The sequence below is a fragment of the Maniola jurtina genome, chromosome 3 (assembly GCF_905333055.1).
Source record: "Maniola jurtina chromosome 3, ilManJurt1.1, whole genome shotgun sequence".
Classification (NCBI taxonomy): domain Eukaryota; kingdom Metazoa; phylum Arthropoda; class Insecta; order Lepidoptera; family Nymphalidae; genus Maniola; species Maniola jurtina.
This window is the reverse complement of record NC_060031.1, coordinates 339,790-351,404: the sequence shown is the minus strand read 5'-3', so window position 1 is coordinate 351,404 and position 11,615 is coordinate 339,790. Positions and strand designations below refer to the sequence as shown.

Genomic DNA, 11,615 nt, shown 5'->3' with positions numbered 1-11,615 from the left:
GTGAAGGAAAACATCGTGAGAAAACCTGCCTGAGAGTTCTCCATAATGTTCTCAAAGGTGTGTGAAGTTCACTGGGCCAGCGTGGCAGACTGTGACCTAAACCCTTCTCATTCGGAGAGGGACCCGTGCTAAGTAGTGGGCCGGCGACGGGTTGATGAAGATGATGATGATTGAAAAAATTAGGTACTAGTTTTAGTACCTACAACAATTTTCTTTGAACAACTAACAAAATGGAATGTCAGCTTATTTATGTTATGCCGTCGGCTTTTGTACTAAACCACTCACTGGAGGGCCTTTCCTTTCAATGACTCTTCAGATTTCTCTACCATTCAATTCGTATCAATAAAGGCCTAGCCTGGTTTCTATCTCTAGGCTATTTAGATGAATCTCTATGTCCGTTTAACTCAAGCTAAATGCTTTTGACTAGTCATACTTACTTTCAGAATTTTGTCTAAACGCAAACTTTCTGTCAATGAAAGGAAGCCTTCGAATCTCTGAAACCCTAGTAAAAATACCAGTTCCTGTTTTACGAAATCATGATTATTTTGTAATAATCAATTAGACTGGGTTAAACTGTATGTTGAAGATGGCGTGCAACGTGTGGATGAGGAACGCTTACTTCTTACACTGAGAGTAATGTTACGATGAGACCTAATTCGCGGAGTTACCAGGGCCACATCAATGCAAAGCGATTGTCAGTAGACTGTTGAGTCACGCCATGAACTTTCACACGGAAGGCCGGAATGCTCAGAGAGTGTGGAGCGAGGAGCTATTATCCAATTGGGAGCAGACACCGATTGGAAAATGACTGCCGCCTGGACACCCGCGGTCAACTCCTGCGCATACACTTGCAATTTGAACGACATCGATAAAGCGTAGCTATATAATACACACTGATATATATCAGGGGGCACGGCAGTGCCCCCGCCAAGACGAGCCAAATGGCGGCCGGGGCGCTACGTACCTTTTTCTCGAAGTGTTTCGCCGTATTTTCGACCCGTCATAACTTCGGTCTGGATGACGCTAGAAAGCTGAAATTTTCAGTATAAGGTGTCCTCAGCAAATTTAGCAAATATACCAAGTATCAAATATCTAGCTTTTATGGTTACAGATTTATTGATACCTAAAATACGCCGATTTCGTCCCTCACTGATGATCATCAAAACCTCTACTCAAAACCTCTAAGGTACTTCCCGAAGTCCTAGAAGACTGAAATTTGGTATGTAGACTAGAAATTGACTACAAACTACAGGAAAATTATGAAATTGGAAATGCCCCCCCTCTACGCCTCTTATGGGTGAAGCAAATCTGTAAATTCTGTCGCTAGAATGCTGATATTTTCAGGATAAGATGTCCTGGGCAGATTTATTAAACGCATTGAGTATCAATTGTCTAGCTTTTATAGTTTCAGATTTATTGACAGTCAAAACTTCTAGTCTGTAATTCTAGGGTACTTCCCGAAGTCCTAGAAGACTGAAATTTGGTGTGTACACTAGAAATTGCATACAAACTACAGGAAAATTAAGAAATTCAAAATTTTCCCCCTCCACTCTCACGTATGGGGGAAGCAAATTATTTGTAAAGTCTATCGCTAGAATGCTGATATTTTCAGGATAATATGTCCTTGACAGACTTATCAAACGTACCAAGTATCAATTGTCTACCTGTTATGGTTTCAGATTTATTGCCATTCAAAACCCCTCTAGTCAAAAATTCTAAAGTACTTCCCTAAGTCCTAGAAGACTGAAATTTGGTATGTAGGCTAGGAATTTTATTCAAACAACAGGAAAATAAACTTTTCCCAGTCTGTACATTTAAAAAATGTGTTTCCTAAGACGAAGACCTCTTCTTAGTCTTAGAGTCCTAAAAGACTCTAAGACTAAGAAGAGATCTGCTTTAAAATTGAGTTGCAAGATTCCACCCAAACAAACATAGTTACATACATTGCAAGTGGAATAAAAGTTTTTAAAAAAAGAGGTAACGATAGAGAGCGGGCCATGAAAATGATGTAGGTACCTACAAAAAATAGATCCAAAAAAAAATCTAGGGCACCTGCCAAAAAGAAATGAAATCCCACCAAAAACATTTCATGTAAAATGTGGCCAAGACTCACAAGTTCATAATGCTTTCACTGTTAAAAAGTTATGAGATCTCTAGTAGAGCCAAGCCCCTAGCTGAGCTTAGAATTGCGCTGCCCATGGGACCTATCCCAAGTCCAAAGTATATAGCTCTTAAATGCTCTTGAGTATATCACATTTATAACAATAAAGAACAAATAACTCTACTTACAAGCTCTGATTTTACAAACCCTAAATCTTGGTTAAAAAAGGACGGCTTGGCCGTTTAATGTTCGTGGTACTTTTATCTGATATGACATTTAAGCCCGGAATAGCTTGTGCGACAATCATGAAGTATAATAAAAATTAGTAATTGTCGAACAAACTATTCCTTATGACCTTAATATAATATGTTATGTCATGTAATAGTTTCACGAACATTAAACGGCCAAGCCGTACTTTTTTAACCAAGATTTAGGGTTTGTAAAATCAGAGCTTGTAAGTAGAGTTATTTGTTCTTTATTGTTATAAATGTGATATACTCAAGAGCATTTAAGAGCTATATACTTTGGACTTGGGATAGGTCCCATGGGCAGCGCAATTCTAAGCTCAGCTAGGGGCTTGGCTCTACTAGAGATCTCATAACTTTTTAACAGTGAAAGCATTATGAACTTGTGAGTCTTGGCCACATTTTACATGAAATGTTTTTGGTGGGATACTTTAGTTTTCCTTAGTTGACATAAAAGGTAAACACATCGCAGAAGCTTTCTTAGATAGGTGCAAAAACTAAACTAAAGTTAATGGTTTAATTTAAGATTTTATTTTATTATAAGTCAATATTAATTTATTTTCAAAGTCCAACTATAGACCACTATATAATACTTCTTCTTCTTTTCTTGTTGGATGACTTTTTTTAGTGCTAGTCCCGCACAATGTATTTCTCCAGTGTCAAATAGCTGAGATCACTTTTCACTTCTGATGTCAGTCAGTCCACTAACTGCAAAAAAAAATGTAGTCTTCTTTCCACATAGAGATGATCGTCAAAGCATAAATGCTTTATTTCAATGCCTTTAACATTGCCCCCCAGTTTTAGTATATTTATTTTTATCTGATACAATATGGGGCAGGGTTCAGTGGTGCACGACGGAATCGATTGGGGGCAAGTGTGTCACTCTTCATTGGACTAGTTAGAAAGTGAAACAATGGCGGATACAGCTGTCAGTTTAAATGTCATTTGGACGTCACTAATATCACTCACCGCCAATTGGAACTTTCTAAAGCGTATGACATTTGTCATATTCTGGGTAACGCGGGAACCGGATGTGGAATATAAGGTGACTTGATTTTTTGCGAGCAAAATTATTCAATATAATCTTTCGACATCAACAGACAGACAGAATATGTCAGCCCGCTTCATCGAAGTCACTACTCACTAGGCTATCACCAGACTAGAGTTCGGGCTACTATCACTGCTTAGAGTTATTTTTAACCCCCGACCCAAAAAGAGGGGTGTTATAAGTTTGACGTGTGTATCTGTGTATCTGTGTGTCTGTGTATCTGTGTATCTGTCTGTGGCATCGTAGCGCCTAAACGAATGAACCGATTTTAATTTAGTTTTTTTTGTTTGAAAGGAGAGTGTTCTTAGCTATAATCTAAAAAAAATTGGTTCAGCCGTTTAAGAGTTATCAGCTCTTTTCTAGTTTTCTTGTAGAAAAAAAGGTTAGATAACCGTTAGGTTCATAATATTATGTCAATAGACAAATGTCAAGCTGTCAAGATGGACGTTGCCTAAATACATAATTATTTATTTGAAAATGATGTTTTGGAAAACTCAAATACTTTGGATCGTCGGGGGTGTTATAAATTTTTAATTTACACTTGTTATCTAAATATTTTCATGAAAACACCCAATAAGTGTCAATTGACCACTTTCTAAACGTTAAGTAATAAATGCGTGCATAAAGTTTACTTACGTAATTAAAATAATCGTCTAGCCTCAAATATACTAGTCAGTACTTACCTACATGCCTCACTAATACTAGTGTACAGGATTTATAAATAAACTCTTATGCGTCCGCTCACTCATTTATAGCATCGAGCAAAAACTTATTACATAGTATTATGGTATTATACCCAGGCTGTACCTGGCGCAGGATCGCATTACGTCAACATGGCCTGATCTAGCCAAGTCGGGGTCAATGACCCAGCCCTTGCTGGTCGCTAGTATGCGCCGGCGCATCTCGTTTGCTTTTTTTCGCATCGCATCCTTTTTAATCCAGTTTATCTTCTGATTACGTCTGGAATCGCAATTCTCATTTTATTATAAAACACTGCGCAAGCGAATTGACTCATAGCTCGAGTACCTACCTAATTAGATACTATCGAAATGATCTTATGGATAACTTACTATAGTTTTATTTATATGGTAATGTTATGTTAAGTATTTGAAGTCGATTAAAATAGTTTTATCTGGTGTATCTTTTTATTTGTTACTTAATATTATGACAAAGAATAAAAATACAGGATAGATTTAATAACAAACGGCGACCTTATCATGACAATGATCTCGTCCAGGTGACCCATAGTTAGAACTTAGAGAACTGTAAGACGGGGAGTCGCAATGCAACTATACATATACATTCATAGGTATACATAAAGATACAATCTAATAGGTACATAAAATATATAAGATATATGCATATAGATAAATACGTGTGGCCGGAGATATGACTTCCAAAAGAAAAATTCAAATACCCTATATCAAGGAGCATCCAAATCGCCCTCATATGTTTAGCGATTTTCAGCAGTTTTTAATAATATTATTATCATTTGTCTGTTGCAGGTCAAAAGGCGCCATGGCTTCGCCTACATATAGCTTACTACTGCTTATCTTCAGCATCGTTATCTGCAATTCAAGTGAGTTACTTATACTGTTACTTACGAGTTACAAGATATATCTAAATTATCTATTGCTATCTGTTTCCGCCACTAGCCAATATACGAGTACATAGTATTTTAAGGTTTCTTCAACGAATCGCTTTAATTGTATAGAAGCAGGCGTTACTTTGCGAAGTTCACGACATTTTGTTATACTCCCCTGAAACAGACAAACCATGGTGCAACATGCGTCTTCTTACTGCCAAAATATGCAGGAAAAGTCAGCCACCAAGTACACACCACACGTATCCCTCAAAAAGCACTCGACGCAAGTTTCCAAGGTTTTGCGAGTTGTTGAGTTGAGTTGTTGTTGTTTTGAGAGAGTTTTGAATGCCAGAGAGATTTTGTTTTAAAAGTTACGAAGAAAATGATTTCAATAAATGAAATGAAGATTAAATGGACATCTATCGTGAGGCGATTGAGGTATTTACCCACGTAATAGACATATCATTGATGATCCATATTGATGAACACTTTGCATAAGAATTCGCGACACAGTGACACATAACGCCTTTATCTTAACGACGTGATATTGTGCGGAATTGGGTGTGGGAGTGGTATACAACATAGGCAAAGAGTCAGGTGGTAGTTTTCGCTAGGAATCGAGTACTGAGACAGCTTTTTTTTTGAGCTGAAAGCTTCTTTAGTGCAGTTGTGATTTGAAAGTTAAAACTGGATGAAACGAAAAAGAATGAGAGTGAGATCATAGAACACATTAAATGTGCCTCCTATTACTTCATACTTTGGTCACGCGAGTTTAGCCTCTCGTGTCATTTGTTGAAATGGAAAACTTGGAGTCTACAGTAACAATAAATGATGCTACTCATGTTAGTAGTAGTACTCTGCATTCGACTCATTCTCTCGAAGTTTTGTTTTCTACCGCGTGTAAATTGCACATATTATGTTTTTAGGGTTTCGTACCAAAATGGTAAAAATAGGAGCCTTTGCGACTTTTTGTCCGTCTGTCACAGTCGATTATTTCAGTAAATAGTTATTTTACCTATCGCCACGAAATTATGAAAGGGATAGTTGGGAAAGTTACTTTGCAACGTTATCTGTCAGAAAATACCACAGGATTCTTCACAGAAAGACAGATTAGTAGGTACAGATAAAATTGGTTATTAACTGTGTTTATAATTAATTGTACCAAAAACAAATAGTTAAAAGAAAAAAGCTAAGAAGTGGACAGGGAAGCACTTATCAAATTAATATAAAGACCGTAAGTCCCGTGAACTCTATGACACTAAACTAACGTGTGTCTATAGTTTGACGCCTTTTGGAACATGATTTCTTTATGCTTTCGGGCCATCGGTTATTCCACGGCTATCTCTGCGACAAAATATTTGACGGTTTTGTGGTGAGTCCACACCGGACGTGTCGGACGCTGCCGGGGGTCGGGGGGTCGGGGGTCGGGGGTCAAGGCCGACGGGTTTCATTGAGACGTTCTGTCTCGGGTTTGTTTGACATTTCACAAATTGCGTCGAATACTGAATCATTTCCGCGAATGCGTGAGTTGTGTACAACTTTATGGTAGGTTCGAGAAGGTGGTTTTTATCTTTTCCTTCATCAAAAAGTATCGTTTATACTATTTTATATTATTCTATACTACCTTACGCCCACGACTTCATCCGCGTGGATTTAGATTTTGGAAAAATCCCGCGGGAACTCTTTGATTTTACGGTATAAAAGTAGCCTATGTCACCCTACGGGTATTCAAATATGTATCTATACTAATAAATAAAATTGGAGTGTCTGTCTGTAATTTCGAAATAACTACCTCATATTAAGCTCATATGGTTATTTGAACGATACCAACACTGAATCACATGTTTTTAAAATTTTTGTCTGTCTGTCTGTCTGTCTGTCTGTCTGTCTGTTTGAAAAGGCTAATCTTCGGAACGGCTGGACCGATTTTGACGGGGTTTTCACAGACAAGTAGAGGATTGATCAGGGAGTAAAATAGGCTACTTTTTTAACCGACTTTCAAAAAGGGAGTTGTGTTTTTCTTCCTATGTACACCGAAATCTCCGAGATTTCTGAACCGATTTGCGTAATTTTTTTTTTAATCGATAGAGGAACTTTGTGACAACTTTCCCACGGGATTTTAGACCCTAAATCCACGCGGGCGAAGCTGCGGGCATCAGCTAGTTAAAAATAAATCAGGTCAGTATTGCAGGACAACCCAAAAAACCAACTTTCCCATTTATAATATTATGGGTAGTGATAGTGCTATGACGAAAGAAGCTACATGGTGTCAAAGTGAATCACTTTCACTACCCATATTATAAATGCGAAAGTGTGTTTGTTTGTTGTTTTGTCCTTCCATCACGCCGGAACGTAACAATAAATCGACGTGATCTTTTGCACCTGGAGTATGACAGGCTACTTTTTATCCCGGGCGGGAAATCAATTAAATACATAATACTAAAAATCTGTTATTTGAACATGACAATCAAGATGACAATCAGACACTTTATTCTGTAGGTACTAGATGATGCCCACGACTTCGTCCGCGTCGATTTTTTAAAAATCCCGTGGGAACCCTTTGATTTACAGGGATAAAAATAGCCCATGTCCTTCCCCGGGATGTAAGTTAACTCTGTACCCATCAAAATCGGTTAAACTTTTGGGCCGTGTAAAGCTAGCAGACAGACAGACAGACAGACACACTTTCGCATTTATAGTTAGATGGAAGTATGGATGAATAGTTGGCTACCCTATTGGAATGAGATACTCCAGCACGGTCTGCACTGTAATCGGATAGGCGATATGATATGGTGGTTCTCGTGTGGAGGTATGCGGTTCCCATGGTGATGGCTATGGTTATGGTACGCTGGTGGTTGCTAGACGCGGCGCGGGGCCGGCCCGGTGGCATTCCGATCCAGCCTGGCGAGCGCTGTGGTATGTTACTGTCATGCATAGCTTACGAATTAATATACACGCACGAAACACAGGTTTATAGGGTTTCGTACCTCAAAAGGAAAAACGGAACCCTTATAGGATCACTTTGTTGTCTATCCGTCTGTCCATCTGTCGTGTCTGTCAAGAAAACCCAGAGGGTACTTCCCGTTGACCTGGAATCATGAAATTTGGCAGGTAGGTAGGTCTTATAGCACAAGTAAAGGTAAAAGATTAAAAACCGTGACTTTGTAGTTAAATTACAAAATAAAAAATTAAAATGATTACTATTTACTATTTTCAAAGTTAGATAACTATACCAAGTGGGGTATAATATGAAAGGGCTTTACCAGTACGTTCTAAAACAATTATTATTTGTTTATTTCATGCATTTCATTTATTGTGCAAAATGTCGGAAAAATACCTGGGAAGCTTCGGTGCGCGAGTTTGACTTGCACTTTTAGCCGGCTACCAATTCACGGATTTCCCTTTACTTGTGTTGTAAGACGTGTTTAAATACAGGGGTAAGGTACTGAAAAACATTTGGAGCTTTTAGTAGATTAAATGGATTTTCATCTTGTATCATATTATATGAAAATCAAGGCATAGCCGCATCGCATACAACACTATAGTAACCTCTTAAATCGTTTAACTTACACGTGATAAACGATAATAGTGTAGAACCGATGTAAATAATTGGTTCATTGTGTACTAATGCGCGATTTATCGGGTAATTTAGGCAAACTAATTGCGCTACACGTGTTGCATTGAATATGCCTTAATTATATCCTTCGTAATGATCGTTACTTACTGTATTTGCGTGCATAACATTGCCAGTTATGAGATTTGAATTTGTGATTAGTTTAATAAGTTATGATAGTAATTTAACATTTGTTCGTTCATTCGTTTATTTGTTTGAATACTTTATTGCACACACACACGCGCAATGCGCTTACATAAACAAAGAGAGAAATATACAATAGGAAAAACTAAACTAAACTTTTATCATTTAAATAAAATTATTTATTAGGGTTGTAAAAGGATTTTCAATTTTTTAAATCCTATTTTACAATAAGTTTTGTTTTATAAATTTTTTGAATTTGTATACACATGTCCAAAATGATTTCGGAAAGCTTATTAAAACACATACACAATTGCCAATAAATGAGTTGCTAGGTTTACCTTACCTACGCACGTTTTCAATATTCAATCTATCTGTAATCTGCAGATAAGTTACTTAGTGGCGATGTTATTTGTCAAAAATTGTATGATCTTTTTGACAAATAATCACGGTAACTTATCCACAAACGACTTACCTATAGATTGAATCTTGAAATCGACCTTGGGTAGGTTAGCGGGCATTTAAGTTCAGTGGTGGTTGTGCTGAGGTGGAAATCCGCTGGCAGAGTAACGAGGTGTTGTCGGTCCTTTGTGCTCCGTCGTTAGCGGTGAAATGGAGCTTCGTGAGGTTTTTAGTCGGTAGGAGTCCGACATAACCACTGTGTTCACCTGTGGCTGGTGGTATCCATGACGGATTTTCCTCACGAAAAAAGGGCATTTAATTTGAGACATATACATACCATGCCGGGTCCGTAATGACCGCGCACATCTCGCTGTCTCAAAGGAATGTGTTGCGATCAAATATGTGCCAACGACGCTACATAATGTGAGTCATGGGCCAGGCCATGGTAGCGCCGTGGTTAAGTGGATCCTAACTTAGAGCTTGCCAGTTCGAATACAATCAATGGTATTTTGGTTGTCACAATAATATTATAAAAGCGAATGTTTACGTGTATGTGTGAATGTTTGTTACTCTTTCACGCAAAAACTACTGGACGGATTTGGCTGTTTAGAATGGAGATAGATCAAATTCTGGATTAGCACATAGGCTACTTACTTTTTATCCCGGAAATTTATAGAATTCCTACGGGATTTTTTATCAAAATCCGTCTCTCTGAGTAGTATTCCTGATTAAAATAAAAACCCGGTCAAGTGCAAGTTGGATTCGCACACGAAGGGTTCCGCACCATTGTACAAGAAATAACACTTTTTTTTTTTTTGTGATGTAACAACAAATTCACGGTTATTGGATTTTTTCCCTTACTTGTGCCATAAGACCGTGCTACTTGCCAAATTTCATGATTCTAGGTCAACGGGAAGTACCCCATAGATTTTGATACCCTTGGCCGGTCTGACAAGACACGACAGACAGACAGACAACAAAGTGATAAGGGTTTCTTTTTTTTTCTGGAGATACGGAATCCTACAAACCAAAATCAAAATGTATTTTAATTTTTTTTCATGTAGGACAACTAGTGTATCTTATGCTACGTCTGTGACTCTACCACCCGTTCGGAATGTAGATTCTACTGAGAAGAGCCAGGAAGAAACTCTCTACTCTTTTCAAATTATAAAAGTTACACTGTCTATACACCATCTTGTGGACAACTGAAGCTCTACCGATTGCTTCCACGCAATTTTACTAATATATTTATAAGTTATCCTCACAAGAAATTTGCACGAGGGAAAACCCATATCTCATTAACCTAACATCAGGCTGTCTTGTTCGATTTAGTTCTCATGTTATTGCAGCTTGTCCGGGTTTGCTAATATGGTGGAAATTATAGAGGACCATAATTATTATGATAGTCGAAGCAACCTTATAGTAAGTGTCCTAAATGGACGACCGGGAATCGAACCCGGGACGTGAAGTTGCAACAAGGTCAAATAAATAACAACCAAGGACAAATAAGCTAGCACATAGGTACTTGTACATAGAGAGGCACTTGCGGCTCTAAAACCCTATTTTCATTAAGATGGAGTGAGGTCAAGACTGCCATATTTATGGACCCTAGAGGACACTTAGCGAGTAACTAGCGTACTCACATGACCCATCTTTATTACATTGCTCGTCTAGTAGCTGTTAACTACATAGTTAATATTATAGATATTATAAATATAAAAAAACCGGCTAAGTACGAGTCAGACTCGCACTGAGGGTCCCGAACTCGAGTTTTTTCCAACATTTTGCACTATTATGCATAAAAATAAACACAAATCTGTTTTAGAATGTACAGGTAAAGCCCTTTCATATGATACCCCACTTGGTATAGTTATCTTACTTTGAAAATTGGAACACATGTTAATTTTTTTTAAATGATTTATTCCTGTATTTGTGCTATAAGACCTACCTACCTGCCTTTCATGATTCTAGGACAACGGGAAGTACCCTATAGGTTTCTTGACAGACAGACAGACAGACAACAAATTGATCCTATAAGGGTTCCGTTTTTCATTTTGAGGTACGGAACCCTAATAAATTAAACAAAAATATAGAAGTTATAATTTTATACATAAAAGATTAGTTAAGTATTTTGTTTACAAAAGTATTTTAATGTTTACATTAAAATAAGATATTAATTTGTTTCAAGTAGATACCTACATACTTGAAATACTTTGTGATGTAGAATACAATCAAACTAAGCTCTACTTTTTAGGGCTCCGTGCCCGAAGGGTGCTAACGGTAACCAATTACTAAGCCTGCGCTGTCCGTCTGTCCGTCCGCATGTCAGACTGTCAACGGGCTGTATCTCGTGAACTGTAATAGGTAGAGAATTGAAATTTTCACAGTGTGTACCTATTACTATCGCTAAATAATAAAGATTTCAAAATGGCTTCCATATTTTATACCTAATACTTGAACTAGGTAATTTATGAACCTAA

The 11,615-nt window shown here is 37.6% G+C and overlaps 1 protein-coding gene and 1 long non-coding RNA gene across 2 annotated transcripts in view; one reads left to right on the top strand and one right to left on the bottom strand.

Moving 5' to 3' along the window:
• The window catches only part of LOC123881079, a 283,317-nt gene that overhangs the window by 98,040 nt on the left and 173,662 nt on the right, over positions 1-11,615 (bottom strand). The gene's annotated exons all lie outside the window — the stretch shown is intronic.
• Positions 1-11,615, top strand: part of LOC123881049 (probable GPI-anchored adhesin-like protein PGA55) — a 73,937-nt gene that overhangs the window by 38,753 nt on the left and 23,569 nt on the right. Inside the window, exon 2 of the mRNA XM_045929595.1 lies at positions 4,900-4,973. Coding sequence (XP_045785551.1) covers positions 4,900-4,973 — 74 coding nt within the window. The remainder of the gene's footprint in view (positions 1-4,899; positions 4,974-11,615) is intronic.